Source organism: Solanum tuberosum, unplaced genomic scaffold (genome assembly GCF_000226075.1).
Source record: "Solanum tuberosum cultivar DM 1-3 516 R44 unplaced genomic scaffold, SolTub_3.0 scf00125, whole genome shotgun sequence".
In the NCBI taxonomy this organism is placed as follows: Eukaryota; Viridiplantae; Streptophyta; class Magnoliopsida; order Solanales; family Solanaceae; genus Solanum; species Solanum tuberosum.
Genome location: NW_006239052.1, coordinates 1,422,787 through 1,441,454, shown reverse-complemented (window position 1 = coordinate 1,441,454; position 18,668 = coordinate 1,422,787). Strand labels below are relative to the sequence as shown.

Below are 18,668 nucleotides of genomic sequence, written 5' to 3'. Positions count from 1 at the left end.
TTCGCCCAATCTTGCTATTCGTTTGATTTATATAATCAAGAATTTGTATAATTCGGTTCCTGATTTGTATAAATCCAGAATTTTGTATATGCTTACCCTACCTATTTGTATACAATTTATGAAAAATTCATACTAAATTACCTTGTTTGTATATTGGTAAGCGAAATAAACAAATGGAGTTCTAAAAAATTTCTAAATGTATAAATACAGAATTCATATATACGTATAACCCTATTTGAATAGTCGCAAGCTAAATATATACAAACGGGCAGAGATATACAAACTGCAACCTCCATAGCAAACGGAATTAGAGTTATGGAGCGCAATTATCGAAACTATAACTATAGAGCCTTATTATGTGTATTATGTTTGTTATTTCTAAAATGTTCTCTAATTTATATGGGTATCCACTCATATTTACCCATTTTAAATGGGTTAAGTACCCAACTCATTTGAAATGGATAAAAATGACTAATACTCCTATTATCCATTTAAAAGTGCGTAGTTAAATGGATAAAAAATGTTCATTCATAAAAGAAAGAAAAGTGGTAGGGGGTTGATAGGGGATGGGGTGGTAAGAAAAACTTTTTAAAAGAATTAGTTTTTTTATAATAAAAAATAATTTTTTTTTTGGGATGGGGCGAGGGGTCTAGTAAAGGTGGGGGGCTGGTAGGGGTGGGGTGATAAAAAAAACTTTAATTTTTTATTATTAAAAAACAAACTAACATTTTTTTTACATTTTTTTGGGAGAGGGGGCTGGTAAGAGGTGTGGGGTGTGGGGTGATAAAAAAAAAAACTTTAAAAAGGTTTTGTTTTTAAAACTTTTAACAAGACCCCTACTATAATATGAGTACCCATATTATTCATTGGGTAACACGTTTTTAACCATTTAAAATATGAGTCGAGTCGAGTACTTTGTTCATTTTTGTTTAACTCAATTTCGATCGACTCATATTCAACACGACTCACTCGTTTGTCACTCCTAATTGTATCCAATATAAGAGATGATGAATACAGTTGTATTTGTTGTATTTCGAATACAATTGATACAAAATACAAAATAATTATGCATTAAATAAAAAATGGGTCCCACCTGAATATTATCATTTTACATGCATTTGTGGCGTTCGTGTATATTTATAATTTATTTCGTTCATTTTTATTTGTCCATTTAAACTTTTATATGTCTCTTAAATTATGATTAATATGAGTATTCTACAACAATAATCATATGAATTTAGAGGCGAATCTAAACCTTGAAAATAATTTGAAATAAGTAATTAATGTTGAGGATAAAATATAGAAAATAAAAAAAATTTCATGATATGCTAAAAAGTAAAAAGTAAAAGTAAAAATATATTTTTAATATAGTAGACCATAGATGTAAATGGTGGGATTCTACTATATGTCAATGGTAAGGTTCACCCAAACATTCAAAAACGAAGAAAATTTTATTTAGCAACTCTGTATTCTTTTTGTTGACATTAAAAAAAAAATAAAAAAATGTTTGTGCGGTCGCTCATTTCATTTAGCTTTGAAGTTATTTGTTTGACTATAAAAATTACGATTCATATTTTCTTCAAAATAAATTTTAATCCAAAGTTAAGTGTACTTGCGCGAGAGTAGTACTAGGATGATGACACCTGAGAAGTTCTCGTGTTGCATCCCTCTTTTTTGTCGAAATTAGAATGTGAAAATTTAAATATTTATGTTGCAAATTTAGAAAACAACTTATAGTTTATTTTCTAACTCACTTCTAAAATAGCAGTACATTCAAATACAAAAATTATTTCAAAACTATAAAAAAAAAATACATAAAGAGGAATCACACCCCTTTCACATTTAAAAAAAATAAAGGAATCACACCCCTTTCACATAAAAAAAAAAGGAATCACACCCTTCAAAATTGATAATACAATATGAAACACATTCCTTACAAGTTACATCCGCAAAATATGTAAGTTTGAGATAATCAATTCTTTAGCTATTGATGATTTCCTATTATAAGTAATGACAATTTTTATATGAAAACCCTAAAATTAAAGTGATATATACGTAAATACATATATATATATTATTAAAAAGAGAAATCATAAACTAAAATTACCTTAAACTTTGACAATGATGATTTCTCTAAATTCTTGACTTGAAGTTGGAGACTTGAAGCTTCTTCTTTGTGTGGAAAATAGAAAACAAATTTGAAGAGAGAAGAAAAATATTGTTGGAACTTGGAACTTGAAAAGTGTGTGGGAAGGAAACTTTTGAAGTCTTTTGACTTTTAAACTTTCAGAATTTAGCTTCTTCTTTTTTTTTAATGAAAAATGTGTTTTTAGTTAATAAAAATAAATTGAAGCGAATTTGGGCTGCCTGGGATCGAACCTGCGACCTGTGAGTTGAAATCTTGCAGTGGTACCAGTGAACCATCCAGCCATTTTGAGAACAGGTTCAACAAGTTTTAATTTAATATATTCTTTAATAATTATAGAAGTAATATATCGAGTTTAGTCGGATGACCACGGGTTCGGGTGACCCAAAATTAGTACATAAATTCGCCCCTGTATGAATTGATATATAATGATATACCTTGAAAATTATTTGAAATAAGTAATTAATGTTGAGGATAAAATATAGAAAATAAAAAATAAAAAATTCTTCATGATATGCTAGTGAAAAGTAAAAGTAAAAATATATTTTTAATATAGTGGACAATAGATGTAAACGGGGGGATTCTACTATATGTAAATGGTAAGATTCACCCAAACATTCAAAGAACGAAGAAATTTTTTTTAGCAACTCCGTATTCTTTTTGTTGACATAAAAAAAAAATAAAGAAAATGTTTGTCACTCATTTCATTTAGCTTTGAAGTTATTTGTTTGACTATAAAAATTACGATTCATATTTTCTTCAAAATAAATTTTAATCCAAAGTTAAGTGTGCTTGGACGAGAGTAGTACTAGGATGGGTGACCCCTTGGAAAGTCCTCGTGTTGCATTCCTCTTTTTTGTCGAAATTCGATTGTGAAAATTTAAAATTTAATTTGAAGTTATGTTGAAAATTTAGAAAACAACTTATAGTTTATTTTCTAACTCACTTTTAAAATAGCAGTACATTCAAATACAAAAATTATTTCAAAACTGTAAAAAAGAAAGTACATAATCAATTACCATAAAAAAATTGAAGAATTTTCGCATATAGTCACTCAAAAATAACTTAATTATGTTTTATAGCTATAGTTTGCTAATTACGATTCATAGTTACACGTTAGAGGGAGGAAAGAGACGAGTGAGATTGGGAGAGGAAGGAGAGAGGCAAGCGAGAGAGAGCGGAGAGTGGAGAGAGGCGAATTGTATATGTATATATGTCGAATTGTATATGTATATCTGCCAAATAATTGTATATATGTAACTGGTATACATATGTATTTTCATATTTGGCGAGTGAGATTGGGAGAGGTAGGAAAGAGGCGAGCGAGAGAGGACATATAGTGGAGAGGAGTGAACTGTATTTGTATATCTATTAGATAATTATATATATGTAATTGGTATACATATTTATTTGTATATCTGGTGAGCGAGATTGGGAGAGGGAGGTGAGAGGTGAATTGAATTTGTATATCTGTCAAATAATTGTATATGTACATGTATAATTTGTATTTGATAAATTTGTGAATGTATAAAAGAGGAGAGAGGCGAGATAGAGGAAGAGAGGAACGAAGCAACATAATTTTAACTAAAATTAAGTTGTGAGCCGTAATTAATTCAAAGTATAACTATGCTAGCTAATTAACCAGTATATGTTTGTTATCCGCGTAATTTCCCCTAAAAGATTTAGGGCATGTTTGGAAGGACACATTGGTAATTGAATTTGGTGTAATTGGGTGTAATTACATTGTCTGTCCTGTTTGGTTGGACATGTAATTACTTGATCAGTAGGTAATTGGTGTAATTGACAGGGGGTAATTACACTCTACAATTCACAGGCAGAGGCTGTGAATTGCTGGTAATTACATGGTGTAATTACTAGTTGATTTTTTTTTTTTATTTCTATTTTCATTTTTTTTGTTTTAGTATTTTTTACTTCTATTATTTTAAGTTCCTTTTTTATTTTTATTATTCTAAAAATTTGTAAAAGTTTATTTTTATTTTATATTATTATATTTCATTTTCTTCTTGTTCTCAACCTTACTTTACGTGATTCTATGCAATTTTTTGTATTATCTATTTCTTTATGTCAGGTTTATTTTCTCATTAGCATAATTTTATTAGTATTCTAATTTTTAAATTAAAATAGAATTTATTGTTAAGTTAGGTTATAGACTTACGTTTTCTTTAATTAAAAAAAAAAAAATACATATTATGCATGCTATGTTGAAATTTGTTATAAGAGTATTAAGTTAAATTTTTTGTTTTGAATTTATAACTTATGTTATATTTTCAGTTTCATTTGTTTTAGTAATATTGAATTCACATACGTCATTTTTTAATTAAAATTGATAGATTATATTTTTGTCAAATATTTAATAATTTATGACATTTTATTCATATATTAATATTTTTATCAAACATGCATTTCACAATGTTCGTAGAAACTTCATACTTTTAATTTTTACGATCAATTCAATTGAAATATATTAATTTGAAAAAATATAAATCAATTATTTTTTCATAATATTAGTTAAAGAAAATATGTTTATTAATTAACTTATTTTCAAAAAAGAATATTTAATTTAATGTCATTTATAAAGTTTCTTATTTGTCTAGTATAAATTTTAAATAATTAATTTTTATTTTTAAAATTTAATATAATTTTATGATTGTAATTATGCATCCAAACAGAACATGTATAATTACATTGTGGCATTCAAACATGACATGTGTAATTACAGTGTGGCAACCAAACAGGCCAGTGTAATTACTAAACTAGTAATTAATTACTACACTAGTAATTAATTACTACACAAGTAATTACATCAATTCCAATTACCAGATGGCTTTTCAAACAGACCCTTAATGTTATTGAGCTGGTGCGGAGCACAGGCTACCGTAACTAGTATATATATATATATATATATATATGAAGAACTAAAACAGTACAAAATCCCTCCATTTTGAGAACCATTTTGATCATACCCTCCTTTATTCAAATTTAGCCCAGCTGACATGCTCTGTTTTCCCTCAAAACTCAACTAAACTGAACCGACAATCTTGATTTTCGCCAGCTCGTTGCAACAAATGGCAGCAGTTGAACATTCAATATCGTACAAATCAGGATAACAGACATGGTCCATTGTCAAGAGAGAATCTAAACTAAGTTGAAAAGTCCATGTCAACCATCTTTGCCGCAAAACCTTGATAAAACTTCCCCTTCAATTTCAGTTCACCTCACTTTCTCATCAAACAATGGCGGCCCATTTTGCCCTCTTCACTATTACCATTACTCTGTTAATCGCCGTTGCCGTTGCTGAAATCCGATCAACCCAGATCAGATCCGATTCACGCTCTACAATCCCATTTGATGAATTTGGTTACACCCATATGGGCCGTTTAAACCTCACCGTCACCGACATCTCTTTCTCCGCCCAGAAAACCCCTTTGTCCCAATTAGGGTTCTTCCTCTGTACCCTAGACGCGTGGGTACACGTGCTTGAACAACTCCAAGAAGGCGAAATTCATTGTCCCCTTGAATCCAATCTCATACAAAAGGTCTTCACTTTCGACCAATTGGAACCATCGACCCGTGAGTTCTCCACCTCCTTCATCGTCCCCGATGCCAATCAATTCACTCTTGCGTTTGCCAATTGTATGCCGAATTTGGAAGTTTCTATGAATGTCCACTCTGTTATGTACAATTTCAACCCTAAAACTGGGGAGCTTGATTTTCTATCAACAGGCAAAACTGCACTTCCCGTGATATATTTATTGTTTTTTATAGTCTATGTGTTGTTAGGGGCTGTTTGGATTTACACACTTTACAGGAAAAGGTTAACTGTTTATAAAGTTCATTTCTTTATGCTTGCGGTTTTGATATTAAAGGCATTGGATTTGTTATGTGAAGCTGAAGATAAATCGTATATTAAGAGAACAGGAACTGCTCATGGATGGGATGTTTTGTTCTATATATTTAGTTTCTTGAAGGGGATTACTTTATTTACCTTGATAGTTTTGATTGGAACTGGTTGGTCATTTGTGAAGCCGTATTTGCAAGATAAAGAAAAAAAGGTTTTGATGATTGTTATTCCATTGCAAGTTGTGGCCAATGTTGCACAAGTTGTGATTGATGAAACTGGTCCGTTTGGTGAGAGTTCGTATACATGGAAGCAGGTTTTCCTTCTTGTAGATATTGTGTGTTGTTGTGCTGTGTTATTTCCTATTATGTGGTCGATTAAGAACTTGCGCGAGGCAGCCAAGACTGATGGGAAAGCTGCTGTGAATTTGATGAAGCTGACATTGTTCAGGCAGTATTACATTATTGTGGTATGTTACATATACTTCACGAGGGTTGTTGTTTATGGTTTGGAGATCATTACCTCCTATCGGTACCAGTGGACCAGCGTGGTGGCTGCTGAATTGGCTACACTTGCCTTCTATGTATTTACTGGGTATAACTTTAGGCCTAAAGTGCATAACCCCTATTTTGCTATTGATGATGAAGAGGAAGAAGCTGCTTCAGAGGCACTCAAGCTTGAAGACGAATTTGAATTGTGATCAGCATTGTAAGAAGGTAATTTTATACAGCCAAAGGAGAAAACTACACTATTCGAATATGCTTTTTTTACATTTTAGAAACGATTTCTAGGTTGTCGTAAGTTCCTCTGTATAGTACAGTTATAAGGTTCACCATATCTTACTTCATTCAACAGGGAAAACTGCTTTGCATAGCTTTATTGCAAGTACCTTCCTTAGTGCTTTGAAGAATTTTGTTTTACATTTGGGAGTATTTAGTGTTACTTGTTGATTGTCAAATTCAAAAAGTTGGTACCAAAATATCTGTTAAGTTTGCCATAAGCTTCTTGTGGTAAAAAAATATGAGATGCTGTTTTTCTACTGCTCCAGTAGCATTATGATACAATGAATGTGAAGTAAAGGTTGGAGGGTTGTTCAGTAGTAACACGGTGTAGTCTTCAGAGTAAGCCATAGTCTTGACACGACATATTTAAGATCATATGATTAAAGAATGTTTTGGTACATTCTACGTACTCCAGCTTATGCTACTATCCAAAGCCAATGTCTCTTTCCCTTTTTGAAACTTTTTATTTTCAATTTTCCACACGACATATTTAAGATCACATGATTAATGAATGTTTTGGTACATTCTACGTACTCCAGCTTATGCTACTATCCAAAGCCAATAGCTCTTTCCCTTTTTGAAACTTTTTATTTTCAATTTTCCACACGACATATTTAAGATCACATGATTAATAATGTTTTGGTACATTCTAAGTACTCCAGCTTATGCTACTATCCAAAGCCAATCTCTCTTTCCCTTTTTGAAACTTTTTAATTTCAATTTTCCGCATGACATATTTAAGATCACATGATTAAAGACTATTTTGGTACATTCTACGTATCTTTATTTTGAGACCACAAAATTCAAGTCTTCTTTATATTTTTAAACTTTGTGTTATGTCAAAACCAAACAAACAAATTGAAACATAAGGAGTATAATAATTGTTACTGATTATGTAAAAGGATAAATCGTCAAGGTTTCTTCAAAGTATAAAACTGTAAATCTTAAATTAGTCGAAGTGTATCCAAGTGTTCAAACACATGATTTATAAAAGAAAATTTGGGAAATGTTAGAGCTACTTCTTCAATCTTGAGAAGTAGCCTCCTTCACTATATAGTTACTCTATCCATGTTTTTGTAACAATCTCAAACTTATGATTCTCGATATCGGTTCATAATTAATGCTTTCTACTCTTTGTTTATCTATTGTTGTTAATTATATACTTAAACATCATCAATACACATATTTGGCAAGTAAAATGTGTACTATTTGTTAAGGTCATGCCTATATTTTGTAATGAGATATTTCACTTCTTAAATTAAAAATGTACCACCTACAAGCTGAAAGAATGATACAATATATGTTTCTACATATAACCATCAACTGTTGAAATGGCCCAGTTGGTCTAAGGCGCCAGATTAAGGTTCTGGTCCGAAAGGGCGTGGGTTCAAATCCCACTCTCAACATTTGTAGTTTTTTTTTCCCTTTCGTAGAATATTTAGTAAACTTTTATTTTTTGTTTTTTTGTTCTTTCGTAGAATATTTAGGTTCATATCACATTTTGAAAAAAGAAAATGGCAAACAAGTTAAGTCACCCAAACTAGAGGTCATAATTTAAAATTGTTCAACTTACATTAATTTTTGCATACATAAGAACAAATATTGGCAAATATACTTGTTTGATCATCATCCGTAAAACAAAAGGGTTTGGTGCTCTCTATTTAATAATAATATCTTGATCGGCATTCATCTTGATTTCGGCCTTTATTTTCTTTTCTTTGAAGCGATTGACCTGACCGGCTTGAAACTTGATTTGATTATCTAAGGAATTAAAAACTTGATTTTTTCATTCCCCCCTCCCTCAAAACGAAAAACTCACAAACACTACTGGAACGGCACGACAGCAATACCATAACAGATATACTTACCGACAAGAGAGAACCTCACTATATGTGAAAAAATAAGCATTCTCGCCAGAAAAAACCCATAAAATTCGTCTTTGATCCACCAATAGGTGCTTGTAATTTTAATTTCTATTTAATAAGAGTATGTTCAATATGCAAGTAAAAAATATTATTTTAAAAGTATTTATATTTATATATATATAAAAGTAAAAACTAGGCAAATGACATAGTATAAGAAAGAAATTACTTCATTTCCCTACTCTTTCATTAATTTACCAAAAAATCCCCTTTTTTAGGGTTTTTCGGATACATAATATAGCAGTGTGGATACTTAATATAGCAGCGAGGATACTTTAATTAATAACGGGCGGATACTTAAATTATTAAGTTGTTAGCAGCACAGATACTTAATTAACGGGCGGATGCATAATATATCAGCGCGGATACTTTAATTAATAACGGGCGGATACTTAAATTATTAAGTTGTTAGCAGCACAGATACTTAATTAACGGGCGGATGCATAATATATCAGCGCGGATACTTTAATTAATAACGGGCGGATACTTAAACTAATAAAGTATCCGGTTAAGTTGAATTGGGGGAAAATAAGGGATTTTTGTATTTTAATGAAAGAGTAGGGAAATATTGAGAATAGGTAAAGAAGTGTTGTGTATTTAAGTAATTTTTCCTATATATAATCTAGATAAATATCATGAAATGTGAGGGTTGAGACGCTATGGGGTCCAACTAAAGATATCATGTGTTGGAAAACAGAGAAAGACAGAAATGCCACTTACAAAACTGTTCTATCCTACTTTTACTAGGAAAGTTATTTTCCTCATTTTTAAGAAACGTATTTTCCTTTAGAAAAATTGTTTTCCAAAAAGTTCAACTAAATCACTAATCCTAGGATAAATTTACCTCAAACTTAGGTGTTATTTTATCCCATATGAGGAGATGAGATAAATTGATCCCAGGTTTATAATCCCGAGATAACTTTGTCCGCAAACCAAACGACCCTTTTATTTGTCAACTTTCCTCAAGTATAGACATATTAGAAGTTGTGAAGTACATCTAAGTCTTTGTAGTGAAAATCAAAACAAGAAGAGATGTAACAATTGAACCAAATTCCCCAGGAAAACATGTTTTGAAGAACCAAATGACATAGCAGAAAGCCAAGTAAAAAGAGCCAAACACATAGGAGGATCGAATTTCGACAAAGTTACTGATAAATATAACTGTAAATTAAGAACATCCATCTAGTATTGGTACCCAGGCATTGTCTATAGAAACATAATATACCAAACTTAAATTAATAAATCTACTTACCCCCTCATAAACCAGTCCAACTCTATAAGCTTAATGATTAGAAATTCAAAAGACAAATGCCACAAAAGTACTCTAATACTATATGTAGTATATATTTAGATATGCTTATAAGCAAAAGACCAACTGAAAAACAATGCCAAAGTGATTGACCAGAGCACTGCTTAACGAGGAAAACGCGGACGCACAGGAGTCTTTGATGGGCTTACCCTGCATACACCATATATATATATAAAGATACAAATGAGAATCTCTGCAAATATGAGAGGAAGTTCTATGGAATCAGAAAGTAACCTTATGGGAAGTGATCCCAGGATTGCACCACTGCAGTTGAGTGCCATAATTGCGCTCTCTGCCTGAAACAGAAGAAAATTAACATGAAACCATACATAAAGTGCGGCAAGGGAAAGTTGTACCAAAATCCATCAAGGAAATACGATGACACGAATAAAGAATTAGTAAAATGGAACAGTTCAAAATTTTCTATTCTGAAATCTAATGAATATGCTACAAATGACAAAAGAAAATCTTCAGGAACTGAGGAATGTTGAGATCACAGCAAGCCACACCACGCACAGTCGCACACTAATATCAAATGATATTCTAACAAAGGCATCACGTAGGTGTTGTCTGCAATGAAAATAAGCTGCAGAGTCGGAGAAAAATAGAAGACAAATAATAGACAAGAAGAACAGACACAAGTATGTCATTTCCAAACTAAAAAGTGTTGTCCCGTTATATAAGACGCATCTCCTACTAATAAAGACAAAACGTAAACTGAAAGTGTGTCACTAAAGAAAATCAGCATGTACTCTAAAGTTAATGATCTCATTTTTGAAACAAACATTTCCGACAAATAACAGAAAACAGCTTCTGGAATTCATCAGATGAAAACCTCAAATGCAGACACAGAATCCAGTAAACGGAGAAATTTATAGAGGATTTTAACATATCCCTACCAATTCTTAACCCCTAAGAAGGATAGGATACAGTGGAAAAAGAAGAAACATACTAGTTGAAAGCAAATCATGAACTGAAAAGGTACAAATCAATAAAAAGCAGGACCTGCATTTTTGGTCTTGATTAATATTATCGATTCTTTTGGACAAACTGTACCAAAAACACATAGCTCTTATATTTTTTTATCAAAATAACAGGTCTGCATCTATGTAAATTGAGAAGTCCGAACTAAAGGCAAGAGCTTAAAAGTTGTTCACAGACAGAAGCAAAAGTTCCGGGGACTGCTCATGAGAGATTCTGTTGCCACTTCCTATAAATCTGATTCCTCACCAACAAGTCCACTTGAGTTGGTCGGGCATCAAAAACATCATGATTGCAATTTTTCCTTGTTTCTACTTCTCTAGATTCTAAGGCTTCTGATATCTCTAGCTGCTGCAGATGAGCTACATCAAGACTTACCTGTGTAGATAGCAACTAAATATAGTCGGATGCCTGTTCAACTGATCAAATAGACAGAGAAGCAAATTTTGTTTCTGCTTGTCTTGAACCCCTTCAGCAAGGTCTTTTAATTTCCGAAATTTTGTTTCTATGTAGAACAAGCTCCTTCAAATTGCTTATAGTACTGAGACCCTCCATTTCTTTATTTTCAAAGGATGCAGCTTTCCTGTTCGTTTTTTCTATTATAAGTCCAACAATAAAAACTAATTCAATATGTATAAGATCCACAAGTCAACCTGAATCAACCATAATCCTTCATGTCAATGAAGCGCAAAAGGTGAAAATGAGCCAGTTTAATCTCGTTAACAGAGGATGAATTCTTCTCAGCCCACGTTATTTTTTGTCAAGCATATTAATCTCATTCATCTCACTTTTTCTACAGTGGAAATGGTCAATGTAGTCATAAAAAAAGATAACTATTTTTGATAAGTAAAATCAAACTGTGCACCTCTCTCATTTCATCTGCTAGTTAAGGAATTAAAGGAATACTCCCACCAAGAGTAACTCTACCTGCACTATTGAGTACCTAAAGTAGGAAAACTAAACTGCAACTGGCTATCAATAGACCTACATTATCAATTAACCTGCAGATAAAGGACCTTGCTAAGCCAAAGAAAGGTTTCACTATAGAGAAACTTGCTCACAGAACACTGTAAATCTCAGATGGCTAACAAAATTAGAGTTAGTTAGTGGTGGCAAAGAACGACAGCAGTATATGCTTATACTGGGATAGCAGGAGCAAAGAAAGAAAAATTTAAGCCAAAACTCAGTTGTATGTGAATTCATTTTAGAATTCATAGGGGTGACCAATGCTAGCGACATTTTGAGTTAATGCAACAAATTCAAATAGGGACCAGAGTTGGTGTTTCTACACTTTTTTGACCGCAAGAGAATCACACAACATTCAAATAAGACACAGAGTTCCCATTAATGTGACAAAAATGTTGTAAAGGAAAAACTTCTTCAGGGACTCAACAGATGAAACCTATAAGAGGGCTTGGATGAAAAAATTTAGAATTTTCAACAAGGCACCACCTGGGAAGTGGCTATAAAGATTTAGGATTGACGATTAGGCATTACGAATGGAGGTGATAGCAAGATATACAGAGTCGTGGAAAGGAAATGGAGGCTAGAACGTAAAATTACCTTATAGATATGTCTTTTCAGCAATATCATAAAGGGTTAAGAAGAATTTAGCAACTTTGTTACCTATTAGGTAGGAAATGAAAGAAGAGTCTTGTGGGATCAACAGTGGTCATGGAGAGAGCATGTTAATGATGACCATCCCTAACTCATTCACAAGTTCATGCAAAAAAGAGATGATGCCAACAAATCCAGGTGGTACAAGAGGGTTGGGTTCATGAGACTGGTGAATCAAAACAAATCTAAAAGATTGGGCAGTAGTGAAATCCAAAGATTGATGGGAATGTTCTATTCTCGGGATAGCACTCACTGGTCAGGACTTGTGAAGGTGGGAGAAAGAAATGATGGTGCGTTTTCACAGAAGTCGTTGGTCAAAAAATGTCGGGCTCAATGAAAGATGCATTCAAACTAGGCTGCTAGAAGAAGGAAGAGAAGATGCAGGGCACGGGATGTTGCCCCGCTAGCCATCATGTGGGGTTAGAAAGAAATAGGAAAGCTGTTGAGGGGTTAGAAAACTATTTTATAAATTTGAGGAATAGCCTAATACTCCCTCCGTTTCACAAAGAATGACCTGGTTTGACTTGGCACGGAGTTTAAGTAAATAAAGAAGACTTTTGAATCTTGTGGTCCTAAATTAAAGTTATGTCAAATGTACAAAACTGCCCTTAATCTTGTGGTCTTAAACATGCCACGTGGAAAGCAAAAAGTAAAATGTTACCAAAAAAGGAAAAAGGTCATTCTTTTTTAAACTGACTAAAAAGGAAAGGAGGTCATTCTTTGTGAAACGGAGGGAGTATTAGTTAGTTTTTGGTGCACCTATTAAGTTCTTGTGGCTGTCTGTGCAGAAGATGTACAAACCATATTACTGTGTAAGTTCTCTACTTTTTAGTATAGATTGTAGATAACCATGTTACTGTGTAGGTTCTCTACTTTTTAATATACATCTTCTTACGGGAGCTATCCCACATTAATTCAACTACTTACCCTCTCGGAACCACAAGAGCAAAGTAAAAGAGATAACACATTTTGAGCAGATAAAATGCTAAAGACAAGCATTTGCAAATAACAGGATCCGACATTGATAGCAACTATTGGAAGTTACAGTAGCTTTGATGATAGTAAGAAGAAGAGGTCCACAACTCAAGTTAATATAAACAGCAATGAAAAGTCAGAAGCTCATGAAAGTTACCATGACAAACTCAACAAAAGCTATACGAGTCGAATGTTGATAGTCACCAAGCAACCTCAAGCGATGAACCTATGTTAGAGAAGAAAATCCATAACATAGAGTTAGGATTTAAAAAGGAACAGCATGTCAGACTTGTTACATGAGCAGCTACAAACCTCTCCACAGAAGGACTCAAAGAACAGCTTGACATCTGCTTGAGTAACCTGCTTCATACAAACATACAAGTCGTAAATATTTTTCTTCATTGATGTCCATCAAAAAAGTAAAATTGTAAACCCAAAATACCTTCTTATCAATATTTGTACAGTATACAGTTCTAGCACACATCTCTCTTTCATCTTCAGACTAACATCAGCGGAAAAGGTGAAAAATTTAGTATTAGCAGCACTAAGTATGCATTTGTCACTCCTAGGACATTGTTACAAAAGGTAAACTACATCTAGCCAAAATTTCTCACCCTTGGAAGAAAGGTTGGATTAACCGGTGCAATCGCAGTTTTAGAAGGAAGCACTCTCACAGGATAACACCCAAGGATAGTTCCTGCAAGACTCAGAGCACTCTTTGCACCTTCTGCATAACATATTGGGGAAAATGTGGTGTTAGAGAACAAGCGCCCTAACGATCTAGCCAGAATATATAAACGAATAATCATGTGTCAACCTACCTTCATCTGTAAACTCAATAAAGGCGAATCGAAGTACAGAATTGGTGTCACCACATATACGACAGTCGACAACCTTCAACACATCAATGCTAGTCAAGTTATGGAAACAAAGCATTTCCTCAACATAATTGAAAGGCAAAACAGTGACAACGAATAAGTACAGAAGCTTGACATAATGGATAGATATCCACCTGTCCACAATCAAGAAAAAGTGATGCGAGCTGCTCTTCAGTCACCTACACAAAAGAAGAAACAGAATTATTAAAATAAAAAAGATGAAGGTGCAGTAACCCAATTAACAATAACACCGGACCTCTCTTTTTTACCTGATGATCAAGGTCAGATACATAAACCGTCCTCCTTATAACATCTTCCCTTTGGGCCATGCCTGTTCGGGTATTCATCCTTCTCCTTCCATAACCGTAGCCATTTTTCTTCTGCACGCACAATTTAAACTCCACTAATCAGCTCAAACTCACAGACGTAAATATATTACCAAAAGAAAAAAACAAGGAAGATTTCTTTTTCCGAAATAAATGGTAAAGAAAGATATAAAAGAAACTCAACACCCTTCACTTTAACACTAAAATGACTAAAGCCCTCCTATGACTTTTATGCAAAATAACAATTGGACTATATGAAATGTCCTCCAAGTGATCATCTTACCTCTACTATACTAAGATAATTCTGAAAAGTAAATAATGTTCAGAGTGGAGAACCTAACATATACATATTCCATCGCAAACAAACAAACAAATATAAATTATCAACTTTTGCTTTAGACCAAACAAAAACATGATAAATTAGAAAGGAAATAATGACTAATTGACATCCTTCATCTTGAAATTTCATAAACTCCTGAGATATAAAGAGATCAAGACATCAAATACTGTCTTTGTCAAAGCTGCAACCCAATGTTCCTAGCGATCAAATACATTGCAAGTAAGTTCAAATCATCCTAAATTCGAGAAACACACTACTAACAAACCTCGATTCATGGAGAAAATTCATCAAAAAAATCTCTATTCTATCAATAAAAATAAGTTCATACCCTTCTGTTGGAATTTCCATTGGCCTCAGTCTGCATTAGAAAATTGTTAGCATCAAAGCCAAAATGCACTGCGCCAGGTGTAAATGGCACTAGCATGCTGTTGTTAGCCATTGAAGGAGGCACAAACTCTTCAGCCATGGGATTCAATTTGGAAAGCATCTCTTCTAAATCCCTCATCTCCCTCTTAAACCCTTCATCACCACCATCAACCACCCCTCCATTCCTTAAATCAACACCGTTCATTTTCTGATGCTCATGCTGAATACTATGATTACCCAATACTCCATTACCATTGACGCTTTGCTCTTTCTGCTGAATTCCATTATCTTTCTGGGGTTCTTCCTGCTGCTGCTGCTGCTTAACAGACATAATTTCAAAATTCTGATCGTTGTTCTGTTTCGTTTTCACTGACTGATGATCAACAACAACATCTTTCTGTACAATTCTTCTGGGATTCGATGAGACAACAACGTTAATAGCAGCATTCTCAACCACAGCCATGATTATTCAAGAATGCTCCTTTTTCTCTTCTTCTTCTTCTACCCTTCTTCCGTTCTATCAAAAACCCATCAACAAAAATAAACAAAAGATAACTTTTTTTTCAAGAAGATCAAATTGGGTTTATGAATTTATTACTAAATCGAGAAATAAATACACGAAATCGTACCTGATATTCTCTAATTGACACCCATTCTTCTAATACAAAAAACAGAGCATCAGCTACAAAATGAAAAATCAAAAAGCTATGAACAAAACAAGAAATGATTCTTTGTTTCTCTGTTGGAGTGTGTAGTGTGTTATTTTTACTGATTCTGCAGAGAGAGAGAGAGAGAGAGAAAAGATATGAAATAGTGCTAAACTCCACTAGTTTATAGCAGGAGAGAGAAGAAAGAGGTGGGTTGTTCGGATCGTCCGTTTTGACACACTTCCTTTTTGGACTTTGTTCACACTACCTCCCAAAATCTCATTTATTTTCGAGCTAGTTAAAATTATGCAAATATTAATAATATAAATATAAGTTATTCATGTATATAAATTTTCTTACGTAACTTATATATATGTGTGTGTTAGTTATACTCATTAATATATAACACCTTCATAACTCATGTACAAACTAACTACAAAACAAACCTTTAGAGTTTTTTTTTAAAAAAAAATAAGAGTTAAAATCAACATTATCATTATGTTTATTACTCCCATCTTTTAACTTATCTTGATATTATGACGCTTCATTATAATAATATCGTTTGTTCGAATATTTTTTTACTATCATAATCTGATTTAATAAAATTTCTTTATAATAATGTTATTTGTCTAAATATTTGTTAATTGCTATAGTAAAATATTGTTATACAAAATATATAATATAGCATAACATGAAAATACCAAGTCTTTTATTATTTTTATTTTTCAATTTATCGATCACTTAGTTATACACTCCTTGTAAAGAAATATAATATGTCTTAATGTTTGGTTTAAATGTTGAGAAAATCTTTTAATAAATGCTAAGCAATAAATATAAATGGTTCCACATGAATCCTCCGCCTAATACCATTGAAAATTGTGGCATGGTATAGTAAATATTTCTTTATCTTTAACTCAAAAAAGTCTTAAATTGAAATTTCATTTTTAATTAAAAGTTTTAAATTTTCATTTCATTTTTAATTGAAAGCCTCAAATTTGTGTTTTGGGTATAAAGTCATTAATACCTCTAAAGTAAGCCTTTACCAAAGTAAATAAGAATTAGTCAAATTTTAAAATTAGTACCTTAGACATCCATTAAGAAAACAAAAAAATAAATTCTCTACATAATGTCAGTTCTTATTGAAATACAAGGTCGTTCAAAGAAAGTATATTATAACATGGCAGTATTTAAAGATATTTTGGTTTTAGCATCCAAATCATATAAAGTCAAGTGAAAGATATTATAATAATCAAAGGAAACGTGCATTAAATTGCGAATTTCAATATTTTCAATTTTAAATTTATTCAAATTTTGTGAGTTTGCTAGTTTTTAAAATTGTGCGTATAAATTAATATTTTAAAAAAATATATTCAAACTTTAAATATTCTTTATAAAAATATGATCATATATAACTTGAGCTTTAAAAATTATGAATAATATAAATAATATTTTTTTTTTATGATCAAAAGCTCACTTAATTATTATAAATATAATTGTTATGTAAACATTAATTAGTATCTATTTTAAGAACCCTATATATCTACGATTAAAATTAGCTTCTGTGTTTATCAACCATGTTAAAAAAGAAAAAGTTAGATTTGGTGTCCCTTTTACTTTTTTCCATCTATAATACAGTAATCTACATATTAACGTAAGTAATGATCGCGTGTGATATTATTATGAGTTCATCAATTAAAATCAATCATAATTTAAAGAATTAAATATTTTTGAATTTCATATATAAATTATTGAAAGTATGAGTTTCTTATCAGAATTATCACTTAATAGTTAATGAGACATATCTCGACTAGTTTCTAGGATGTGTGCACTCTCTATTTTGTTTAAAAAATTTGTCAAGTGTCCCTCCACGTGAAAAAGGCAAATTTAAATAAATTAATATTAGTTTAAAAGTAAAAACCACCTTATAAATTATTTTATTTCAATCGTGACATATGTCATCTTCTTTCCCACCTTCTTAGTAGTGGTCTTGTTTTTGCCATGTCATCTATATTTCCGACTTGAAATGGGATAGTTTAGAATTTTTAAAGAACTAATTAAAAATATATCAAAAAAGTAATTGTGTAAGCAAATAGTGTTGTTATATATATATAAAAATTTATGGATTATCACACTTAAAAAGCATTTCTAGATAAATATTTGACCTAGTCAATGTTAAAGTATATTTCACTAATCATTAGGTGATAGTTCAAATAGAAAAGTTACACTTACAATAATTTAGTTATGAAACTCAATAAAATATTATTTTAATACTTAATTCTAATTTAAATATATAAATAAAATTTAGTGACAAATTTATAATTTATTTAGCTTTAAAAAAGAGTTTGGGGTAATAGTAGTATTTTAGAATTAGTCACGTGCAATTATGTACGTGGTCACATAACATAGGCATGTGTCATGGCGTTTTGGGGTGCTAAATAAGCCAGCCTATCGCAGCTAATGTTTTTACTTGATAAGGCCATCTCACGTTTTATTTTTTATTTTATTTTTATTTTCCACCTG

At 31.8% G+C, this 18,668-nt stretch overlaps 2 protein-coding genes, 1 long non-coding RNA gene and 1 other non-coding gene across 4 annotated transcripts; 2 read left to right on the top strand and 2 right to left on the bottom strand.

Annotated features, from left to right (window-relative positions):
• Positions 1 to 5,086: 5,086 nt before the first annotated feature.
• LOC102605306 (protein GPR107-like) lies at positions 5,087 to 7,044 on the top strand. Its single transcript, XM_006350658.2, has one exon. The coding sequence runs from the start codon at positions 5,401 to 5,403 to the stop codon at positions 6,703 to 6,705; it is 1,305 nt and encodes a 434-aa protein (XP_006350720.1). The 5' UTR covers positions 5,087 to 5,400; the 3' UTR covers positions 6,706 to 7,044.
• Positions 7,045 to 8,112: 1,068 nt separating this feature from the next.
• Positions 8,113 to 8,193, top strand: TRNAL-AAG (transfer RNA leucine (anticodon AAG)). Its single transcript has one exon. It is a non-coding gene; the product is annotated as a tRNA-Leu (tRNA).
• A 1,650-nt stretch (positions 8,194 to 9,843) lies between these two features.
• LOC102583860 (polyadenylate-binding protein-interacting protein 11-like) lies at positions 9,844 to 16,362 on the bottom strand. Its single transcript, XM_015310182.1, has 11 exons — positions 16,131 to 16,362; positions 15,464 to 16,018; positions 14,739 to 14,849; positions 14,604 to 14,648; positions 14,413 to 14,485; positions 14,206 to 14,318; positions 14,034 to 14,093; positions 13,904 to 13,951; positions 13,749 to 13,817; positions 10,253 to 10,314; positions 9,844 to 10,168 (listed from the first exon to the last, which is right to left on the bottom strand). Exons 2-11 carry the CDS (start codon positions 15,962 to 15,964, stop codon positions 10,123 to 10,125), a joined length of 1,128 nt encoding a protein of 375 aa, XP_015165668.1. The 5' UTR covers positions 15,965 to 16,018; positions 16,131 to 16,362; the 3' UTR covers positions 9,844 to 10,122.
• Positions 10,878 to 13,135, bottom strand: LOC107061256 (uncharacterized). Its single transcript, XR_001473888.1, has 2 exons — positions 11,653 to 13,135; positions 10,878 to 11,582 (listed from the first exon to the last, which is right to left on the bottom strand). It is a non-coding gene; the product is annotated as an uncharacterized lncRNA (long non-coding RNA).
• Positions 16,363 to 18,668: the final 2,306 nt, after the last annotated feature.